Source organism: Lissotriton helveticus, chromosome 2_1 (assembly GCF_964261635.1).
Source record: "Lissotriton helveticus chromosome 2_1, aLisHel1.1, whole genome shotgun sequence".
In the NCBI taxonomy this organism is placed as follows: Eukaryota; Metazoa; Chordata; class Amphibia; order Caudata; family Salamandridae; genus Lissotriton; species Lissotriton helveticus.
In genome coordinates, this window is record NC_136059.1 from 583,120,704 (window position 1) to 583,144,933 (window position 24,230).

Here is a 24,230-nt window from a genome sequence, read left to right on the forward strand (position 1 = left end):
TGTGTTTAATTTACGTTGGCAGGCAAGAGGTCGCTGTTAAGAGGCGTCAGAGGCTTGGACAGGATCAGGCACAGAAAGGCTCACTGCCAGCACATGAAGCCAAAAACAGTAATGATACAACTGTTAAGGACACCAGAGAATATTTTCTTAGTAACGTCTGATTAAAATAACACTGTGGACATGCAAAATGTTGTTGGTGTTGTTTTTCCAATTGCACATCTGTGCCTAAAAAGAATAGTTTATGTTGTATATGCAGACACAGTACTGGAGCCTTCTTTACTCCAGTATTTTACTGTGGTATTACCTTAGACATTGACCATTTTCTGATCTCACTGAATGTGAACACGTAGCCAGCACTCAGGAGTGGCTATAAAACTTAATATGTTTTTTCAAAAAGTGCAAACTTAACTGGAGGTTGGCGGATGCGTTGCTGCTGGGTCAAACTTAACTGAAGGTTGGGGGATACGTTGCTGCTGGGAGCTCTTTGTACATTCATATTTTCGAATGTATGCATGCATGCAGTTCAGGTGGACATACAAATCTGCTGCAAATACATTCACCTCGCTGTTTAGATCAGTTACTTGCATGAAAACTTCATCTTGGAAGAAACTAGCTGCAGATAAAAACATGTTTGTCCTTTGAGACCCACATACTCTGTACTTTGCTCTTTCATCAATCTATTTGGCCCTTGTTCTGGCTAAGCCACAGATAGCACATTAAAGAACCTCTGCTTTCTGATCAGTTGTTGGAGGTAGACGAGGGGTAGCCATCGATCTTCTAAGTGGATGGGCATTGGGTTTGGTTGTCGTCACTTACTCAGAAGACTCGGATTCTTGTTGTGATTCACTGGTTTCTGCTATTTTTGACACATTTTTTCCAGGCTTTTTTTCCATTGTATATGACTTGCAGCACTTGTTTTCATGATAAAATATTTGATCCTCTCCACCCATCAGTTTCAATCTTTTGCGAACTTCCTCTTGTCGTATTTCTGCAGAATATCGAACTCTCTTCTGTCCAGCTGCAGTTGATGTTAGCTTTTCTTTTGGATTAGTTTGGCATATGACACATTTTTCTTGTTGAAAGAATCCTCAGATTTTGTAGTTTGCAACACTTTGTCAGCAGGTAGAGATCCTCTGCTACCACCTGCTTCGCTTGTGTTTACAAACTTGGATCAATTGAAAACCTGAATTAAAAACAGTATTAAAATAAATTACCAGTATGATGGCTAAAACACATCATTATGGAGCTGCCATTTTCGAAAATGGCAGAAGGGTTGCTTTGATGAGTTATTTTCTGTTTCTGTAAGACTACTTGACCCCCAAAACCTATGTTTTGACACCAAATAAAGTATATAGTTTGTGGTTCCTAAATATTACATCATCACTGTAACACATCTGCCATTTTTAAAAATGTTGGCCAGAACAATTCGGCATGGATTAGCAATATCTACCCAAGCTAAATTACTTCTCTAATGATACAAAAACACAAAACAAAAACGAAAATCTACAGAGACAACTATTTTTTTATGAAGGGATCTCAAGGGGCCAGGACTAATTGTACCAAAGAGTGATTGTAACTGCCTGCATTGAAAAATCTACAATCTGGATCTCTCTCATGTTATTTGTCTTTCATTTTTAGCATCCATCACATCTTCAATTTTTAAAGAATTGAGTGCGTAGTAGACAGTAAGCCATGACGTTTATTTGTGATCTTTACGCAATGAAAAATACATGGTTTTTAAAAAAAATCTCACTTTCTATAACTGTTATAATAATATTATGGCAGATTTTACATCTCTCTGTACTCATATTAACATAGTAAAAAGAGACTTAGTACTGTACTATTTAACTAATAGTAATTAACTTAATATGTTTGGTTAACCTTTGTGGGATGTTTTTATCAAGCCTTAATAAACAAAATCTATAATCTATCTGACTGTGCAAATTGCATATATATAAGTGAATGTAGATTTAGATTGTTGCTGCTCTCCCCATTAAGAAATCGTTTTAAATTAAGTAATCTTACTTAATCCTAACTGTCTGTTGCATTGTGAGTTTCCATGTTTATCTCACAAGAGGAGGCAGGAGTGGGACATTTTCTGTGGGCACCAGAGCATCTGCTTTTTTTCTGTCAGCATTGCCTAAGGTTTCACTGTGATAGAATATGTTGCTTAAATAATCTCATAAACTTCTGGTGCAATATTGGAAGAATAACTCCTTGTTACTAGGTTACCACCATACCTAAATATGTGGACAGAGTTATACTGGGGGGGGGGGGGGGGATGCGCATGAAAGTTGTGTTTGTGTGGGTTTAATTTTTTTATTTTTATTATTATCTATTTGAGGTTTTACAATACCTCAGTAACGTGAATACAAAAACACCTACAATATTCTAAAACTGTGATTACAATGTTTATCCCATCCATCACTCATCTTACCTACATATTGCCACGTGTTTTCTGGAGTCTTATAATTAATTTATTCAGCAGTGATAGAGTGGAATAACGAGAGTGCTGCATTGGAAATCGCGCGCACACTGTCAAAGTGAAACAAACACTGGCTTAACTAAGGGGGGGGCGAGGGGGGCGGACCGCCCCAGGCGGCACTAATTTGAGGGAGGCTGCACGCGCGGCACTGTTGGCCCGTTACGGAGGCCTTTATAATTTATTTGGAGACACTGACACTACTGTCAATCACAGTAGTGTCAGTATCCCCAAATAAATTATAAAGGCCTCCGTAACGGGCAGGGCCGGACTGGGAACTGAAAGCAGCCCTGGCAAGTTTTGCCAGACCAGCCCCCGTCCGGCGCGTAGCGAGCGAGCGAACCCGACCACTACTAGAGGAGGTTTGGGGGAGGGTCCTCTCCCCAAGAAAATTGTGGGGAAGACAGACCAAAATGGTGAATTTTACAGCACATTTTTCATTACATATTGAATTGTACCAACTTCAAAGCACTGTAAATAGTAGATGATGACATTAAAGAGCACCAGACTTTCTTTGAGAGAGCACCAAAAATAGACAGGAGTAGTGAATCAAAGAGAGGGGGAGATAGTGAAAGAGGGATAGGGAGAGAGGGAGAGAGAGAGAGAGAGAGAGGGAGGGAGTGGGGGAGAGAGAGAGGAAGAGAAATACAGGGATAGAAAAGAAAGAGGGAGGGAGGGATAGAGAGAGGGAGAGAGAGAGAAAAGGATAGAGTGAGAGAGGAAGCGAGAGAGATATGGGGATAGATAGAGAGAGGGAGAGAGGTGGGGTCGAGAGAGGGGGAGAGCGAGAGAGGGATAAATAGAGAGCGGGTGAGAGGGAGCGAGAGAGAGAGGGATAGAGAAATGGAGAGGGATAGAGAGGGAGGGAGAGAGAGAAAGGGCGAGAGAAAGAAAGGGAGAGAGGGGGAGAGAGAATGGGAGAGCGAGAGAGGGATAGAGAAAGAGAGGGGGAGAGATGGAAGGAGAGAAAGGGAGAGAGATGGAGAGAGAGAGAAAGGGGGGAGATGGAAGGAGAGGGAGAGAGATAGAGAGAGAGAGAGGGAGAGAGAGAAAGAGGTATATATATATATATATAGAGAGAGAGAGAAATGGGAGAGATGGAAGGAGAGAGAGGTAAAGAGAGAAGGAGCGAGAGAAGGAGAGAGAGGTATAGAGAGAGAGAAAGAGAGAGAGAGATTTCCATCATTTCTCTACAGAACATACCACTAATTTACTTATAATTTTACCCTCACTACACCAAAGCGCCATCATTGTTCCACATAATGCAATATTGTTTCACTACAGAACACGGGAATAGTTGAACTAGATAATGTAGATATTATTGTATAACGAAACGGGTATCAACACACTGAATAACATGTCATTACGGTACAGCAGTATATGCCCATTAATGTAGAACAGAATGTCCCGTACAGAATGTCCCCTTGACTGTACTTCCGAATGTAGCCATCTTTGTACCGAATATGACCATCTCTGTGCTTCTGTACTACAATATATGCACTGATTGTAGTATAGAATATGCAATAAGTGTATTATAGAATGTCATTGCTACCTTACCGAATGAGGCTATTGTACTACAGATTAGGTCATAATTTCACTAAAGAATGAGGCTAATAATAAGGCTATTAATGCACTGTAGAATGGGCATTAATGTAATACTATGGTATTATTGTACTACAGAATGGTCCCATGACTGTACTACAGAATATGCTATAATTGTATTACTAACGCAATCACTTTCCTACAGGAATGAGCCCACAGCTGTACTAGAGACTATGCCATCATTTCACTTCAGAGAATGGCTATTATTGCCCTACAGAATAGGCATTAATGCACCGCAAAACATGCTGGTATCCTACTGTGGTAAATGTGCATTATTGTACCACAGAATGTTCCAATGGCTGTACTGAAGAATGTGGTCATACCTGTATAGAATATGAGTATCAACAAATACTATCAATCCAATATTCTTTATCTATACTCTCATCCCCCTCAAATGTCCTTAACAACTCGCAGAAAGGCAAAAAAGAGACAATCAGACATTTAATTACACATGGAAACTCTGTTAGACAAGCATTTAGACACTGACACAAGGGCAGACACAGCCATAGTGGCATTTTAGCACACAATGTAGCTTGACACAAAGATCCAGATGGATGCAATCACACAGAGACAGACAGTGTACACACTCCTAATTACTGATCTATTTTGAAATATGTATACAGCACATTTACAATTATTTAAATTGTGTGTATTTTTAGGGGTGCTGCAGGAACAGAACCCCTCTCCCCCATACTTCCAGCACCTATGTGTACACTGTTACATGAATAATATGGTCTACAAAGACATCGAATAGAGGAAGGAGGATGAAACGGACCAAACGATCATTGCATAAAGTCTCCACAATTCACGCTGGGATAAGAAAGGATAGACAATAGAACATACACGTAGAGGTAATAAAAAGGTACTATGCAGAGGATAACTTCACACGTGAGTGCCTGCGTGTGTGTGCATATTGATTTCTGCACACGTTTAGATTCATTTAATTAAAGATTTTGTCCTTGCACGAGTACAGAGTGTACATATCAGCATCTAAAATATTGGAGTGCAAAAGAGGAGCCAATCCCTCTGCAAAAACGAGATTTGCAGAGCCTGCCCATAGCAACAAAACCTTTGTAACAAGCGTGCACGCAAACTTTAACCATGTTTGCTGATAGGCTTATTGTAGTGAAAGTGCTTGCTCAGTCGGTTTGGGGGTAACTATATCATAACTGCAAACAGAATTATGTTGCAGAAGATTTGCTGTGCACTATAGTTACCGTTGCCACATATTTACTAATATCGGTTTAGTCGCATGGTCCCATCCTTGTGAAGTAGATTCCAATTGGCCGGCGCTGCAGGCCCGCAGTTCGCACATTCGCCTTGGCTTAATCCCCTCGCTCAATCTGGACTGAAAAACGAACAATCGTCAAAGAGCAAAACTATATTTAGAGAAGAAAGCCAGCCCAGCCCCCTTCAATGCCTGTGAAATTCAGAGGTCATGGAGATGATGCATTGTGCCCGCCTGCTGGACTCCTCTTCTCAGGCACTAATCTGATGTTGGCAGCGATGGCATATCCCTTTCCAGAGCCCAGGTCAACATTAAAGCTATCGGATGACGATTTATGACGGTGGCCCTGTCAAATCCTTAGTGGTGCTGTAACTTCATATAGAAACTCCATTTTGGTGAAAGGTAAACAATCACATATCGTTTGCGGTGCCACACAGTAAAATAAGATTGCAAAGATTCGTAAGACTAGTAGCTGAATTACTGTCGCATGAGCCGACCAGCTAGAATTCATACTACCATTTTTCCCAAGGCACGTTACTGCATTTCGAAATTCAAATTCGACAGTGAACCAAAACCAATGCAATTACAAGTCTCCCGCAACCTCGTGTGCATTCTACAACTGCACCTGTGTCTATCAGAGAGCTCTTTACCAGACAGAAAGGGCCTTTCAAAGATTGACAGTGTGTGTGCTACGCCATAAATTGGGTGCGGCTCCTGCCCCATCAAACTCACAGGCCACCCACCATAGGGGTGGCGATTTCCAGCAGTGGAGTCACAGCTGACTGCCAGTTGAAAACTGATGGGCGAGAGACAGGATGGAATGTTTGGAAGAGTTCCCTCAGTGGAACGTTGGTGACTCACTTGCTACCACAATCAAATTAAATAGAATCCAATCCACCACTGCACACGGCGCCCGCCCAGTGCCAACTGTGCACTATGAATCATTAATTGCCAAAGAATGAAGTGGAGGGAAAAACTCACCTGCTGCTTTTTTAAATTATGACCGCCAACACTGTCAAGCCTGCGCACGGGGCCTCGGTCTCAGTCGTCACTCCGGGATCATGATGCAGGCAGTCACACGCACTTCTAATTGCGTGTGGCCCAATGCGCATGCGGCATGACCAAATCTGCCCCACCCTAAGGGTGAATGCTGAAGAGGGCCGCGCAGACGCGGCAGAGGAGGAGACAATGCATCTGCGCGCTGCGCACATGGACCTCCTCCTCCTCCTGATTATTGTACTGCACCGGGTTAATGCAGGTGTGCTGTTTCTGTTTTTCCTGCAGGCTGTGCCTGCGCCGTGAAGCAGAGAAACGGCGGACGGAGAGAGGAGGAGTAGTAGTCTTAGCCTGTCAGTCTAGACTTCTCTCTGAAGTGACTAACGTGACATTACTCACTGACCGAAAATCGCCACCAGCCACAAAACCGGCCCCCTGTCAGGAAACCGGCCCCCACCCCATCCAGCCGACCGGGGGATTGCCCGGTGCCCGGAAGTGCCAGTCCGGGCCTGGTAACGGGCCACCAGTGCCGCGCGGGCGGCCCCTTTGAAGACGTGCAAGCACATGGTCACCTGCTTGTTGTAACTGCTGAAGTGCTGCCAATTGTCGCTGCGACAGACGTACCGCGTTTGGCCCATTGTGCACATTTTTTCTTGAGCTGGGGCGGCGCCTCAGCAGTCAAAGTGCCGGGCATTTTATCATCATTGGCTGCCAGCCCTGAGCGAATGGGGAAAGGAGGCGCAGCATGACTGGGCTTGATTGGCTAGTGTGCTGCACTGCACACACCACCAAGTGTACCTTCATGTTTGGGTTTCACTCAGGGCCGCCAATCAGGTTGCGCGCGAAAGCGCTACCAATGACGGCACTGCAAACTTTATTGTCCTGAGCGCGTCCGCAGTAGTAAAGCAGCAGCACGCGTGTGCTGTAGATGTTCACTCAGTCTGTGGGTCTCAGCGCAGGCGGTGAAGTGTGTCTGGATTTGCGTTTTTCACACTGTCACTGTCTCCCACTTCGGGAGACAGATAGAAATTCGAAATCAGCCCCGGAAGCAGACAGGCAGAAAGGTACAGGATGGGGACAAGGGTGGAGGACGGCTGTGAATGAAAAGGGAGGACAACTAATTGAGGAAATATTATGTGAGATAAAGGCGTAACTGCTCCTAAATGTTGTCAACCCCCCCCCCCCCAGTGCTATGCTCCCACCAAAGACTATTTCAATATTGTGAAATCCTCCATAGGCAACGCAGGCCTCTCATGGATACTCTTATAGATACTGAGAGAAACCAGCCTGAATACTGCATGCCCCACCTAAATTACACGAAGCCCTGCATGCATGAGCCTCTTCCTAATGCTGAGCGAAGTCACTGTGCATTCTCTGTCACCCAGTGTGACTCCCCCACCCCCGCTCCTAAATTCAGTGCCAACCATCCACAAAGTCTCTATGTTTATCACTTTAATCCCTACAGTGGATACAACTTTTCAGTTCCTGCACATTATTTACTAATCACTGTTTTCTGGTGTGTTAATAAAAATGATCAAGCTGAACTACACTAAGACTACAAGTTCTAAAATTAACGAACTAAGTAAATTAAGTACTAAACCAGAAAATGTGTTCTTTTGATATGACTCTTATGATAACCTTAATATGTCGCTATACTTAATTAAATATACCTTGTGTGTAGCCCTCTCCTACCAATGATTACCCTGTGACATTCCGCTGAATTTCTTTAAAATAATGTACTGAGCAGCCAGGTGGTTGCCTGCCTGAGGGCATCTTAGTGGTTTACTACAGGTATAGTTCCACTCAAGGACCATATTCAATCCTGGTCTGCAGGCTTGTTATTTCTGTATATATGCAAACAGTACACTATGATCCTACAATAGGTTGCTGTGTTGTGAATAAACATGTTTGGAATTGGAGAAAATCCACGTGTTGCTCTGCAGTACACTTTGGCATGTAATGCATATGTCTCTCTTTGGTAGGAACTGTGCCAGTATTGCTCCAGAGTATAAGCTAAAAGAAAGATTCTTCCATGAGCCAGGTGTTTAGTGATTTTTTTACAGAATACTTTTCGTTAAATGAAAGATCGGAAATATACAGTGGCAACTTTTGTTATCATGTGAAGATGCTGTGATCCCTATTCATTTATTTGGCTGTTTTTTATCATGCTGACTAGACCGCGAGGTATTGGAGTACTTTATTTAGGTGTATACACAGATTAGTATTTGCTGTTACAGTATTCACGCCATTGTATAGGATAATGTAGGGCGCCATCTCACTGTGACAACGGGATATGTTTGATTGACCATTTAGCAACATCTTTATTTTTCCTTACCAGAGTGGCACCTCCTCTGGTCGAGGCGCAACCCTTCATTGCTGCTCTGTGGCAGAGCTTGGCACAGTTGACTGGCTCTAGGCAAGGTATAACTATTAGCGGCGATACTACGTGTCTCTCGGACCTCTTTCAGGTTCTCGCAGTCCTTTTTCCCCAGGATCCCTCCCCCCCAGGGGCGGCAATCTGAGAGATAGCCCCGGGCGCCACAAGCTCTAGCTACACCTCTAGAAACAAACACCTCTAAATGAAATATAGCTACATAGGAATAAACATAATCGAGAATCTGCCTCTAATGTAATTCCAGCCATCTGTAAAGCAAGGATCCCTGTACACGTTTCTAAGCAAAATACTTTATACAAAAATATTTACATGGATCGCAATAATTATAGCACAGCCTGGTATTTGACAACTAAAACCCTCAACTAATGTGTTTTCGCTTAGTTTACTTTGCTTTGAAAAGCTGCAATATGATAACATACAAATATACTCAAACTAATTTGTTCTCTGCTATTATTACATATATTTCAACTAATGTGTTCTTAACTATCGATGCTTTATAAACCTCTTCACACACGATTACAAGTAAACCACGTATTATACAGTTACTCTTAAACAAACACACTTAAAGTTCATCTAGAGATTAACAGGTACAGGCGATTCATAAATTCCGATTGTTAAGGAATCGCAATTAAGGAATCGCAAAAGCCTATGCATGTAGAAATCGCAAAAAAAATACCGATTTCTAAACATTCCTTAATTGCAACTCGCAAAGTGCGAGTCGCAATTAAGGAATGTCTTCCCATTCATTCCTATAGGTTTTGAGACCCATAGGAATGAATGGGAATTGCGCATGCAATTTCAAGGGTGCAAGTGTGTCAAAAGGACACCCTATTGCACCCCTGAAATCTGCATATGAGTACATCTTGCACACACACATGTCCCAAGGGAATGTGTGTGTGTAAAATGGAACTTTGAAAAATGCACTTCAGTGCATTTTTTAAAGTTTTTGCAAATTACCATCAAGTACAAATTGATAGTAATTTGCTACTCCTATTAGCGAAATCGCAATTTTTTCTACTTAAATGCATTGCATTTAAGGAATCTCAATTTGCGATTCCTTAAATGCAATCACAATTTAAATGATCGCAATTTGTAGATTACTTAAAATGCGATTTTTGCATTTGGGATGATGCATCCCAAATGCAAAAATATCGGTCGCACAAGGGCAGATTCTTAGAATCTCCTTGTTTGCGACCGGTTTTTCTTTTGATGCATGTGCCGGTATGCCCCCTCCCCCATCTCTGCCTTTGTGGCCTGTCGCTGGGAAACTAGAAATGGATCAACGTAAAAAACATTAAAAAGGGTAAAACAAAGTCCAGGGCACACGTAATGTGTATCAAATGCGGTTCCATGCGATTTAGTGTTCAAAACAGAATTTTTGATCCACACCAGATGAATACTTTCACGTGTGTTTAATGATAAGGAAATGAGAAAGCAACCAGCCGGCACGTGTTTCGTCACATGTGAGGGTAATCCTGTGACTTCTTCAGGGCAGGTAGCCGGTGATAATTCCAACCCGGCTGGGTGATTTGCTCTGAATAAGAGCTTTCCGGAAAGCGAGAAGGCACCAGTGTTCCCGTGATTCTCTCCTCCTCGATAGGATTCGCCTCGGCATAAGGTGTACCCGCCTGCCATGCCTGAACACTGGACTGCCCATACAGGTTCACCGTTACGGAACCCCACCGGGCCGCACACGCCCAGAAGCCTGCGCATCGTTTAGATCAGCGTAACCGTCACCCACTCATCCTCCAAGCTCCTGTTTTCCTAGCAAATCACCCAGCCGGGTTGGCATTATCACTGGCAACCTGGTCAGTGTAACCGTCGCCCACTCATCCTCACAACTCATTTTATTCTGAGCAAATCACCCAGCCGGGTTGGAATTATCACCGGCCACCTGGTTGGCGCAACAATCTCTCACTCATCCCCCCAACTCCTCTTTCGCATTTCCTCATTCATTAAACACACATGATAATATTCATCTGGTGTGGATCACATATTCATTTTGAACACTAAATCGCACGGAACCGCATTTGATACTCATTACGTGTGCCCTGGACTTTCTTTTGCTTTGAAATTGTGGGTTTCTGGACTCACATCTATATGGGGATTTAATGGTGTTTTCCCTTGACCGGTTGGCACCGTACACACACGTAGCTCATAATAGACGCAAAATTGAGGTTGATGGCCATTCTTCCTGTCCTACACAAAAACCTTACATCGACACAATTACAATGGGTAACTAGGTCAAAGTTGTTGACGCCCATTGATCCCTAGTGTTGCCCATCCAGCCTACGCTAAGTGCTCTATTGATCTCGCAACTAGCTTGTGGGACAGAAAACCTGGATTATGAGAGTAGCTAAAGGTTTTACTTCCCTCATCCTGTTTGAGAGCTTGCTCAAACATGGGGAGATGGAATTATTGGTAAAGGACTATAGAGTGCTAGGTTAGTCGTCAACGATTTACTTTGGAAAGCGCTCCTAAATAGTACACACATCGGGGCTACCTAGGGCACCTTTTTCACCCACAGGTTAACCACACCTGACTCTCAGGCAGGCTGACCACTAACTATCCTATACCAGAAAATATTCTTCTGAGCGTAGACAGCCCCACCTCAGTTCTTTGAGGTGGTGGAACAGACACTCACTGTTGGATGACCCTATGGAAGCTGAGTGTTGTCCTTTTCACTCTTCCAAATGCATGGAGACCTTCTTTGGACATGTGGTCAGATAAGACCTCCCTAAGAGAACACATTTTGCAGTGAGATGCTACATCGAGCTGTCTCTGCAAACTCCATACTCAGGCAGTTTCAGGCAGACACCTTCCGAATCACAATCACTCCTCAGGCATATCGACCATCTGGCACACACTCTGAAGATTCCTGGCCCTTCCAATTGCTGTAAAGGGGTACCTTCTGGCTATCTGACTCCTTGCATCACAGTCACCACTGGTGTCAACAGGAGACGCCTACACAGAGCACTCACCGTTGCAACGCAGATGTACCTGTAACGTGGGATGGCACACCTGCTCTTTTCACACTCACAACAGTCCTCTTGTATTTAGGGACCTTACACCTGCCTTTACAGGGCATCTAATCCGCTGCTAGATATCACACCTTTTCCTGAAGATGACTAGCCAGGATCCAAGACTTTAAGACAACAATGACATCAATGATGCCCACCACTGAAGCTGCTGCATGCATGTTGATGAGATACCACCCTTAGCCTATTGCTTTACTTCTTAAGGTAGAGACCAATACCTCAACTTCATCTGTAGTTAAGCCGCCTTGCGACCTGGAAATGTTGGTTGTAGAAAATACTGATTTTTGAAGTGTATTTTCTTTCTTTTTTTTTCCAGTTAATCGCCAGTGTAAAACAGCATCAAACAGAAGTGGATTTTTGTGCAATGATAGAACTACCTGCCTTTCCGCTGCTTCTGTTTGCAACCGAAAACTAGACTGCAGTAGTGGTGAAGATGAATCCATTGAGTATTGTGGTGAGGCTTTTTGGTAATAATACTGCCAGGTTATTTTACAAAAAGTACACGTCAGACGTTGATGAGGAATATTTTGTGTAACAATATATGGTACTTGCCAAGTTCACACACCAGTTTGAAAAGCTTTTGTCCTAGCTATCCCTGTAGCTGACACTGGTTGGAAGCAAGGCTTATGTACCTAATGGCCCAATCACACAAACTTTCCTATTTGCGTAAGACCTGCATAACTTCCAGCAGAAAACTATTTCTGTGATAAACTCATCAGGGCCTTACAGGCCATTTATTCCATTTGGCATTTCCATGGTGGGGCTGGAGCCATTAGAGGCCGGAGGCGGTTTTTGAAGGACAACACTTGCTGCCTCTGTCTCTTCTTCCCCAGGGTTTATGGCAGCATGCACAGCAGGCAAAAAGAGAGAGAGAGAGAGAGAGAGACCAAGAGAGAATAGAACAAGCATTGGAAATGCAATAGGCCTTACATTTTTTTTAAATTAGAGCTATTGGCATTGTAAATGGCAATGTATTTTACCTACCAAAGGAGGAGGGAGGGAGCAGCGGGGGCGGACTGACTAAATGCTGTCTTGGAGAGTGATTGGCCAAAAGTAAACGAAACAAGCAGATACTTTAAAAACAAGAAAAAGAGTCGCACAATACTCAGTTTGAGGCAGCTTAGGTGGGCACTGATCCCACCATCATGACAGGCCAGCAAGTCTGTTACAGGCCTCCATGTCCAGGCCAAGCCGTGTGTGATGACATCAGACTGGATGTCAGGGAGGGAGGGGGTGTGGCCAGCCGGAACACATGCAGGGGTCATCATATCAGTACAATTACAAAAAGGGGGTGGTGATGGACAGAGTATCTGAGTTGATCAGAACACTCCTACCCAGTCAACAGATCAGGGCTTGATCCATCACCGTTTTTAGCTCACTGCAACCATCCCAGTTCAGAACCTGGCTATATGCAAATTAGTCTGTCCCTGGCCCAGTGCATCATGGGAACAGGGCAGACCAAACTACCAAGCCAATTCTTCACTGGAAAGGAAACAAGCTTCCGGGGACCGGTTTCTGGCATTACAGCCGTCTTCGGCCCTGATGGTGCAATGAGCAAGGGACTCATGTCTGAGCATACCCTTCCACACTCATGGTGGCCAAAATAATTACAACAAGCATTGAAAATGCAATAGGTCTCGCAATAGAAGAGTTTAACTTTTTTCGTTTTGCAAATGGATGAGTGGCGTTGCGTGGATGAGTGGCGTTGCGTGGATGAGTGGCGTTGCGTGGATGAGTGGCGTTGCGTGGATGAGTGGAGTGTGAGTGGCGTTGCGTGTGTGAGTGGCGTTGCGTGTGTGAGTGGCGTTGCGTGTGTGAGTGGCGTTGCGTGTGTGAGTGGCGTTGCGTGTGTGAGTGGCGTTGCGTGGGTGAGTGGGGTTGGAATGCAATAGGTTTCGCATTAGAAAAGTTGTAGTTATTGGTCTTGTAAATGACATAATTTATTTATTTTTTCGTTGTTAAAATTGCTAAATTGATGGCTTTGTCATTTACAATGCCAATAGTTATAACTTTTGCGAATGTGACACCTATAGCATTTGGAATGCAACATGTTTTGTATTTACGTGACTTATATGGCAGCTCTGGTCGTTATGCTACATCTCTAGATAGTTTTATCTTTCGCAAATGTGACACCTATTGTAACACAATATGTGTTGTGAGGGTGATTGAGGGTGAGGGGTTGAGGGTGAGTGAGGGTGAGGGTGAGTGAGGGTGAGGGGGTGAGGGGTTGAGGGTGAGTGAGGGTGAGGGGTTGAGGGTGAGGGTGAGGGGTTGAGGGTGAGTGAGGGTGAGTGAGGGTGAGGGTGGGTGAGGGTGGGTGAGGGTGGGTGAGGGTGGGTGAGGGGTTGAGGGTGAGTGAGGGTGAGGGGTTGAGGGTGAGTGAGGGTGGGTGAGGGTGAGGGGTTGATGGTGAGTGAGTGAGGGTGAGTGAGGGTGAGTGAGGGTGAGGGGTTGAGGGTGAGTGAGGGTGAGGGGTTGAGGGTGAGTGAGGGTGAGGGTGAGTGAGTGTGAGGGGTTGAGGGTGAGTGAGGGTGAGGGGTTGAGGGTGAGGGGTTGAGGGTGAGTGAGGGTGAGGCTGAGGGGTTGAGGGTGAGTGAGGGTGAGTGAGAGTGAGAGTGAGTGGTGGGTTGAGGGTGAAGGGTTGAGGGTGGGTGAGGGTGAGGGGTTGAGGGTGAGTGAGGGTGAGGGGTTGAGGGTGAGTGAGGGTGAGGCGTTGAGGGTGAGTGAGGGTGAGTGTGGGTGAGGGTGAGGGTGAGGGGTTGAGGGTGAGTGAGGGTGAGGGTGAGTGAGTGTGAGGGGTTGAGGGTGAGTGAGGGTGAGGGGTTGAGGGTGAGGGGTTGAGGGTGAGTGAGGGTGAGGCTGAGGGGTTGAGGGTGAGTGAGGGTGAGTGGTGGGTTGAGGGTGAAGGGTTGAGGGTGGGTGAGGGTGAGGGGTTGAGGGTGAGTGAGGGTGAGGGGTTGAGGGTGAGTGAGGGTGAGGCGTTGAGGGTGAGTGAGGGTGAGGGTGAGTGTGGGTGAGGGTGAGTGAGGGTGAGGGTGAGTGAGGGTGAGTGAGGGTGAGGGTGAGTGAGGGTGAGTGAGGGTGAGTGAGGAAAGCATGTTAATAAAAATAAAATAAAATACTGGTGGTTGTGAGTGGGAAGCGGTATACAAACGAGGGAGCAAGAAAGCAAATGGTCTCCGACGAAGTGCTGAGAAAAAATTGATATAGAGTAAACACTTGTATAAAATTCAAAATAAGCTATATATAGATTTGTCACAACTACACAAAAACTATAGTTCATCAAAATGTGCTCCAAGTCGCAGCACAGTGCAAGTGAACAAGTATTAGGTGCATGGAGAAAGTTAATTAAAAAGAGAAACAACGTCTCTTTTTTGGCTTCTACAATAAATTATTTGCAAGGGCACCGACTTCACCCAATGTGAAGGCTGCAATGCATAGAATTATTTGCAAACGGTATCAGTGGAAGCATAAGCGTTTTGACCCCTTGCAACACCTTTTCATGTGTCTTCATCAAGACAAACTAAATGTAGCATACTACAATATAAAAAGGTATAGTTATGGGCCCTACCAATGGCAGCTAGAAGACTATGAACTGCTGAGGTAGCTACACATCTTACCTCTACTACAGCAGTCCAACAGTATCCAGAAGATTAAATAAGAAATATGTTTCATAATACACACAAAATGCAAGTGTTAATGATTAAGTGCCAACGGTCACACCAGTAGACTCCTGCTGAAATTAAGCCCCCAGCCCAAGAACGCGCTCATTCTGGGCGCTGCCTACAAAGGTTCTAAGTAGAAGCAGCGCTTACAAACATTATTGTATCTATTAGTTTGAACAGTTCCACCTGTGCCCGTTAAAGGTTTGTTTAGATAAATGAAAACAACTTTTAAATTCAGAAACGTGAAAACAGAAAATGAATTTACATCCTTCACATTTACAGGTAACCCGCAATCCACCAGGTGCCAATGTTAATTATTTACAGAGGCAAAAAAAAAGAAGGCCAGAGAGACGTGGAAGTGTGCCTTTGTCACAGTGCGTATCGCAGTTTGTCAAAAGGGAAGTAGTTATAACAACGTGCTCAGCTCACTGTGATACATGTTGGAGTGTTGGATATTTCTATTGCCACCCAATTATTAAAGTAAGTCAGTTATTGCGACCTGCACAGTGAGGGGTACCGAATGTGCTTTATGAATTACACTTTATTATGCGTGAATGTGAGGAGCACAGATAGGCATGAAATTCACCAGTAAAAGAAGCGCGGACACAAAAGTGAAAGCGACCTCGACTGCACTGTGTTAATTAGTGGTAAAATCTTCAACAACAGTGGAGGAATGCAGCTGTGTGCCACTGCTCTCTCCCGAGATCCAAACGCCATGGGAAGGAATGTTTAGAGAGGAGTGAAGGGGGCGGGTGAGGAGCCAGTGAACGGAGATAGATTGCAGTGATAAGAAGCAGTACACAGACTGTTTACTGTAGAGCTGTTTGTTAGAAGTATGGGAGAGGTGCTGGGTCTGCCTCCTATTACAGTGAGGGGGCTGGTGTGCTTCCTGTGTGGGCAGCACAAGAGCACAAATGTTGCCGTGGCCCAGACACCTAGGATGAATAACATAATAAGCAGAACACAGATAACTTACACTTTTGGGTGTTAAAAAACGGAAACAGCATATTCCTTAAGTAATATGTATTACAACATGCCCAGAGTAAGCGCCAGGAATTAAACGCCAATGTGCGCACCGGTAAACCCCGGCTGAAATTAAGCCCTAGCACAAGAACACGCTCAGTATAGGCCCTGTCTACAAAAGGTTCGAACTAGAAGCAGCGCTTGCAAACATGATTGTATCCACAGTGAGAACAGTTACAACTGTGCCAGTAAAAGGTTTGTTCAGATAAATGAAAACAAACTTTTAAATTCAGAAACGTCAAATCAGAAACTAAAATTAGATCGCTTCACATTTACAGGTAACCCGCAATACCTCAGATGCTAAATTTTAATTATTTACAGAGACAAATTAAGACGAGGCCAGAGAAAGGTGGGAGCGCGCAATGTACCTTGGACTAGCACTACCCTTCCCTAAGAAATATAATCATAATACGCCCACAATGCAAAAGTAAATGACAAGCTGCGAACAAAGCATCCGAAAGCAGCCTAAAGGGGAGAAAGGAGGGGTGAGTGTAAGCCGAGGTGACAATAAGGGCCGCTGTGGAGGGGGAGGGGCGAGCCAGCAATGCGGAGGAAGATATAACAAACAAGGAAGAGAAAATAAACAAGAGATGTTACCACTGTTGCTGACTGTGGGACTTTTGTGGGGGCTACGGTACAGTACACACAGAAGTTGAGAAAATGGCAGCTTATTTCCACTTTTGGTGATGCAAATGTGTTATTTGCAGATCAGTTGGAACGACAAGTAAGTAATATGCAATGCAGGCGCTGCCACAAGGAAGTACACCGTGGATAACTTACAAAGCCCGAGGAATGCACTTTCCATCTTCATTTGAACACATATAAAGTGCAGCAGAGTGTACAAGGTCGTGCGTGAAAGGGAAATTAATGGCATGTAACGGCGAAATAATAATCGTACCTGCTCTAATTCGTTTTGGCCGCAGGCCTGGATTTTGTGGGGTGGGGCTGGGGTGTTAACCATGCCGGACTGTGCATATCAGAGCAGTGGGCGTGCAGCTGCTACTCTATAAACGCTGGCTCCCGTGAGGCTCCGAGGCCGCCAAAGGAATAGTTGCTCACACTTTTCAAAACCCCAAAATGAAATGATAAAGCGAGGCATATGGGTGAAGGAACGGGTCCTGCTGATGTCAGAGTGCCCCCATCTATGCGCCCATATCACACATGGGAGAAGCTTTGACACGTATGGACCTTGAAACAGCCTGCACCTTAATCGATTGAATTACATTCCTATCCCTTATGAGGTACACATACAATGTTCTACTCCTGTGCTTCCCAAACTGTGCGCCGCGGCACCCCCGTGCGCCGTGATCAGAAGCCCGGTGCGCCGCGGCGCCACGCACCATGTGGGAAATTGGAGCTGCAGAAACTTCGGGGGGGGGGGGGTTGAAATGACACTTCAAAAAGGGTTTGGCCAAATGTTTGTGGGTCACGCTGTGCGCTCAATAAAAGGAAAGTGTAATGCCACAGCACTAATGTTCATTTATGTATCTTGCTGGGCATGATCAGGCCGGTTTCGGCAAAAGTCCTTCACAACTCTTAAGTCTACAGCAGCCACATTTGTTAGCACTGATTTTACGTGCTCCTTACCAAGAACACAAAGTAATAAAATAATAACAACAAAAGGTAGCGGGGCTGGTCATTTCTAACGGCTGCTGACTGCCGGTACAATATTCAGGTTAAGAGCAGTGCTTAATTTGAAATATACTAAGTGCCAGGGCCTTACTAGGAGGCCATTGCAGGGTGCACCACCAGTTGCCCCTTTAATCGCTGCCAGTGGCGGAACTAAACAACTAACCATCTCTCTCCCCTTTGAAGTGCGACAGTTCATGTTAATGTGTATGTTTTTCTAGGATTTTTGCCTCCGTGCTGTGAAATCTGCTCCATGGCCATCTCTGCTTGGGGGCACACTGTCCATGTGCCCAAACTCCTCATTGTGCCTGTTAGCATGAGGAGCTTGGGTAGGGTGACCAGGTGTCCCGGAATTGCCCGGAAGGTCCCTGTTTTTCACCGTCTGTCCCAGGAAATGTCATGAAATTTAGCTCATGTCCCGGTTTTTAGAGAGGGTCGGCTGATAACTGCATAGGTGCATTTTTACGTTTTACAAAACATGAATAGTTAGCAGTTGTTTCAAGAAAGTAATTTAATTAACAGGCAAGCTTCTCAGTTTTAAAATGACATTTTACGTATGTTCTAACTGCCTGTTATGTAATTCGCGGCTGAGGAGCGTTGTCATGATGTGCCCTGGCTTGAAGTTAAACTGTAGTCCTTCTTCTATTTAAGTGAAATGTCCCGTTTTGTGGCTTAAAAATTCTGGTCACTCAAAGCTTGGGGCGCACAGGCAGCGTGAGGAGTTTGGGCACATGGACAGTCAGCGTGAGGAGCTTGGGGCGCACAGGCACTGTGAGGAGTTTGGGCACATGGACAGTCAGCGTGAGGAACTTGGGACACACAGGCAGCGTGAGGAGTTTGGGGCGCACAGGCACTGTGAGGAGTTTGGGCACATGGACAGTCAGCGTGAGGAGCTTGGGGCACACAGGCAGCGTGAGGAGCTTGGGCGCACAGGCACTGTGAGGAGTTTGGGCACATGGACAGGCAGCGTGAGGAGCTTGGGGCACACAGGCAGCGTGAGGAGCTTGGGGCGCACAGGCACTGTGAGGAGTTTGGGCACATGGACAGTCAGCGTGAGGAGCTTGGGGCACACAAGCACTGTGAGGAGTTTGGGCACATGGACAGTCAGCGTGAGGAGCTTGGGGCGCACAGGCAGTGTGAGGAGTTTGGGGCGCACCGGCACTGTGAGGAGTTTAGGCACATGGACAGTTAGCGTGAGGAGCTTGGGGCGCACAGGCAGCGTGAGGAGTTTGGGGAACATGGACAGCCCGTGTGAGTAATTTAAGGAAGACCACAGGAAGTACTCCCGAGGTCGGGCTTACATCCTGCGCACCGGTAATGGTGGGGAGCCACGGCCAACTGCCAATTAGGTCAAGGGAGCCACGTGCCAAAAAAGTTTGGGAACCACTGTTCTACTCTATTGATCATGGCGTACAAGAGTAGAGGCATAGGTTTGACCTTCAACTCACTCAGCGGGGACACTTCTGTCTCCTACTGCTGGCTTAACACTGTCCAATGAAAATAAAGTGTATCAGGTGCAAATCACAGGACCTCCCACACCCCTACCACCGGTACCTGGTGCATATTCTGTGCAAGTGACAAACGCATGTTAGAACAGCAATTTTTGCACATGCGTCTCGCGTGCAGATTCATTTTGTCATTATGAACATGCGTAAAAAGTGCCGCATTTCCGATCTGCGTTAGAGCCTATTGAAAACTACGGCTGTCTGTGGCCTTTTGTGTAAGTCCCTCCTTTTCCATATTCCCCTTTGGAATCATGCCCTTTGTTTTTTGAAGCTGGTGCAGCCATGGCGCACCAGAACTATCTTTTTTTTTTTTTTTTTTTTCGTATGTGTGTAAACTCCGCTGCTATTTCACACAGCTGCATGCTAATATGGCAGCGGGAACCAAAGCAGTGAACGGCGGGAGGGATAACAGAATCATGGCGCATTTCCTCTACCTGCTCGTAAATCATCTTGGGACAATGTAATGTATTCCGAACTTGACTTTATAAAACTGGCAAGTTATCTCTTTTACAAACAAGATTGAAGCTCGCTCGGGAGAGTAGGTGGAGGAGGGGGGAGGAGAGTAGGAGGAGGAGGGGGAGGAGAGTAGGGGAGGCACGGCGAAGTGAAGAGACAAGACGGAGGGAAGGCAGAGAAGGGGAGGGGGGAGGAGAAATGCGACACGGCGGGCAGGGGAGGGGGCGGAGCGGGGAGGGGGTGTGAAAACAGCAGGGGCCTGGAGTGCGGCTGAGGGAACTGATGTGCACGCGCTTTTAAGCTCAATGCACATGCGCATTGAGCTTAAAAGTCACGGGCACTGCAAGGAATCGCCACGATTCCTTGCTTCTTAGTTAAACGTTGTTAAAGCCGCAATAGGCTCGCAAGCTCGATGCGCATGCGCATCGACAGGCGAGACCTAAAAAGGGGGTGGTGATGGACAGAGTATCTGAGTTGATCAGAACACTCCTACCCAGTCAACAGATCAGGGCTTGATCCATCACCGTTTTTTAGCTCACTGCACCATCCCAGTTCAGAACCTGGCTATATGCAAATTAGTCTGTCCCTGGCCCAGTGCATCATGGGAACAGGGCAGACCAAACTACCAAGCCAATTCTTCACTGGAAAGGAAACAAGCTCCCGGGGACCGGTTTCTGGCATTACAGCCGTCTTCGGCCCGACTTGCTTGAATCCTGATGGTGCAATGAGCAAGGGACTCATGTCTGAGCATACCCTTCCACACTCATGGTGGCCAAAATAATTACAAAAAGGGGGTGGTGATGGACAGAGTATCTGAGTTGATCAGAACACTCCTACCCAATCAACAGATCAGGGCTTGATCCATCACCGTTTTTTAGCTCACTGCACCATCCCAGTTCAGAACCTGGCTATATGCAAATTAGTCTGTCCCTGGCCCAGTGCATCATGGGAACAGGGCAGACCAAACTACCAAGCCAATTCTTCACTGGAAAGGAAACAAGCTTCCGGGGACCGGTTTCTGGCATTACAGCCGTCTTTGACCCGGCTTGCTTGAATCCTGATGGTGCAATGAGCAAGGGACTCATGTCTGAGCATACCCTTCCACACTCATGGTGGCCAAAATAATTACAAAAAGGGGGTGGTGATGGACAGAGTATCTGAGTTGATCAGAACACTCCTACCCAATCAACAGATCAGGGCTTGATCCATCGCCGTTTTTTAGCTCACTGCACCATCCCAGTTCAGAACCTGGCTATATGCAAATTAGTCTGTCCCTGGCCCAGTGCATCATGGGAACAGGGCAGACCAAACTACCAAGCCAATTCTTCACTGGAAAGGAAACAAGCTTCCGGGGACCGGTTTCTGGCATTACAGCCGTCTTCGGCCCGGCTTGCTTGAATCCTGATGGTGCAATGAGCAAGGGACTCATGTCTGAGCATACCCTTCCACACTCATGGTGGCCAAAATAATTACAAAAAGGGGGTGGTGATGGACAGAGTATCTGAGTTGATCAGAACACTCCTACCCAGTCAACAGATCAGGGCATGATCCATCACCGTTTTTTAGCTCACTGTTCATCACCACCCCCTTTTCTGAATCATTTTGTCCACCATAAGCGTGGAAGGGTATACTCAGATGTGAGTCCTTTGCTCATTGCACCATCAGGATTCAAGCAAGCCGGGCCGACGACGGCTGAAATGCCAGAAACTGGTCCCCGGAAGCTTGTTTCCTTCCCAGTATAAGAATTGGCTTGGTAGTTTGGTTTGCCCTGTTCCCATCATGCACTGGGACAGGAACAGACTAATTTGCATATAGCCAGGTTCTGAGCTGGGATGGTGCAGTGAGGTAAAAAACGGTGATGGATCAAGCCCTGATCTTTGGACTGGGTAAGAGTGGTCTGCTTACTTCAGACACTCTGTTCATCACCACCCCCTTTTCTGAATCATTTTGTCCACCATAAGCGTGGAAGGGTATACTCAGATGTGAGTCCCTTGCTCATTGCACCATCAGGATTCAAGCAAGCCGGGCCGACGGCGGCTGAAATGCCAGAAACCAGTCCCCGGAAGCTTGTTTCCTTCCCAGTATAAGAATTGGCTTGGTAGTTTGGTTTGCCCTGTTCCCATCATGCACTGGGACAGGAACAGACTAATTTGCATATAGCCAGGTTCTGAGCTGGTATGGTGCAGTGAGGTAAAAAACGGTGATGGATCAAGCCCTGATCTTTGGACTGGGTAAGAGTGGTCTGCTTAATTCAGACACTCTGTTCATCACCACCCCCTTTTCTGAATCATTTTGTCCACCATAAGCGTGGAAGGGTATACTCAGATGTGAGTCCCTTGCTCATTGCACCATCAGGATTCAAGCAAGCCGGGCCGACGACGGCTGAAATGCCAGAAACCGGTCCCCGGAAGCTTGTTTCCTTCCCAGTATAAGAATTGGCTTGGTAGTTTGGTTTGCCCTGTTCCCATCATGCACTGGGACAGGAACAGACCAATTTGCATATAGCCAGGTTCTGAGCTGGGATGGTGCAGTGAGCTAAAAAACGGTGATGGATCAAGCCCTGATCTTTGGACTGGGTAAGAGTGGTCTGCTTAATTCAGACACTCTGTTCATCACCACCCCCTTTTCTGAATCATCATATCAGTACAGCACTAAAATATAAATCTGATTAGGCAACCACACACCCACGAAAATGTTCTCTGCCTGTGTTGCAGCCTCCCCTCTTCTTTTCCTTCTGATGTAAATGCAGCTGGCCTGTATCTATGATGGGTGCTCGTGGGAACAAACACACACACTAAATGGTTTACCCTCAATTATTTACTTTGGGTGGCTTATCCAATCAGCAGCTTTAGGGGCAAAGCCATATTGCGCTGGAGCTGCTGACTGCTTTAATTTTTTTGCACTCGTGGTCTGGCAGACCCACCAACCAACGTCACCATTGTCAGGGCATTGCTGCATTTAACTTCTGCCTGAGGCTTTGTGAGTCACAATGAGGGGCAGAGAGAGAATAAAGATAGTTTCCGATTTCAGGCTTATGTTTGTGGTGACAGATCATGTGCGGTGCTGTGTGCCTGGGCTGTTACTAAAAATAATAAAGTGTGCATTTAATGTTTTTAATTTCCAAATGGGTCAGCCCGATATATGCTCTATGCTGACTGCAGCAGGCAGGTGCCCTACTTCCTAACTCGCAGCCTAGCAGGTAACATAACGTTATAGTGGTTGGAAATTCTCCAACTATTATTTTCATACCAAGTTGGCATCTGCAAAATGTTTGTAATAAATTAATAATTATTATACATGTTGGGCAAGGAACTGTAGGAGATACAGCTTTGGGCCTGATTTAGATATAGGCGGACGGCCCGTGGGTCCGCCATTAAGAAGGAGTAAATAAAGGCATTGGCAGGAGCTGCCGTCACAGCGGTTCCTGTCAATGCCTATTACTGTTTGCTGCAGGGTTGCAGCCCTACAGCAGATACTATTTTTTAGGTCTCGGCCTAGCGTATACTGCGCAGCAGTGTCGCGCAGCCGAGGTTCTATGTTTACATTATGGGGGCTTGAACCCACCCCTCTTCTCCATTGGCTCACTTCCTAAACGGAGGCCAGCCATTGGAGGAGAGGGGCATCACTCCGTTCAAGCCCCGTCTTTTTCGGATTCGGGGGCGTGTGTTTTTTGCAGTTTTTAACTCCGTGACGTCACCCGTCACTCAACAGTAAAAACACGCCCCTGAATGCGAAAATGGCGGCGCTTTTCTGCCGCCATTCCTGCCCGACCGCCGCCGGAAGAAGTCGAGAAGCTGCCGAGTCCTCCGGTGAGTGCTCTCTTTTCTTGCCTATCTTCCCTGATTGTGCCTGTGTTCTTGCCCCCCCCCCTCGTTGGTTGTGCTTGCTCTCCTGCCCCCCCATCACTGGTTGTGCTTGCTCTCCTGACCCCCTTGTTGGTTGTGCTTGCTCTCCTGCCCCCCCTCATTGGTTGAGCTTGCTCTCCTGCCCCCCCTCGCTGGTTGTGCTTGCTCTCCTGCCCCCCCTCGCTGGTTGTGCTTGCTCTCCTGCCCCCCCCCTCGCTTGTTGTGCTTCCTCTCCTGCCCCCCGACGTTGGTTGTCATTGCTCGCCTGCCCCCCCCCTCGTTGGTTGTGCTTGCTCTCCTGCCCCCCATTGCTTGCGCTTGCTCTCCTGCCCCCCCTCGTTGCTTGTGCTTGCTCTCCTGCCCCCC

General features: G+C 46.1%; 1 protein-coding gene across 1 annotated transcript in view; it reads left to right on the forward strand.

The window, feature by feature from the left end:
- LOC144820140 (uncharacterized) overlaps positions 1 to 24,230 on the forward strand; it is a 223,703-nt gene that overhangs the window by 127,634 nt on the left and 71,839 nt on the right. The window contains exon 4 of the mRNA XM_078677771.1: positions 12,058 to 12,195. Coding sequence (XP_078533897.1) covers positions 12,058 to 12,195 — 138 coding nt within the window. The remainder of the gene's footprint in view (positions 1 to 12,057; positions 12,196 to 24,230) is intronic.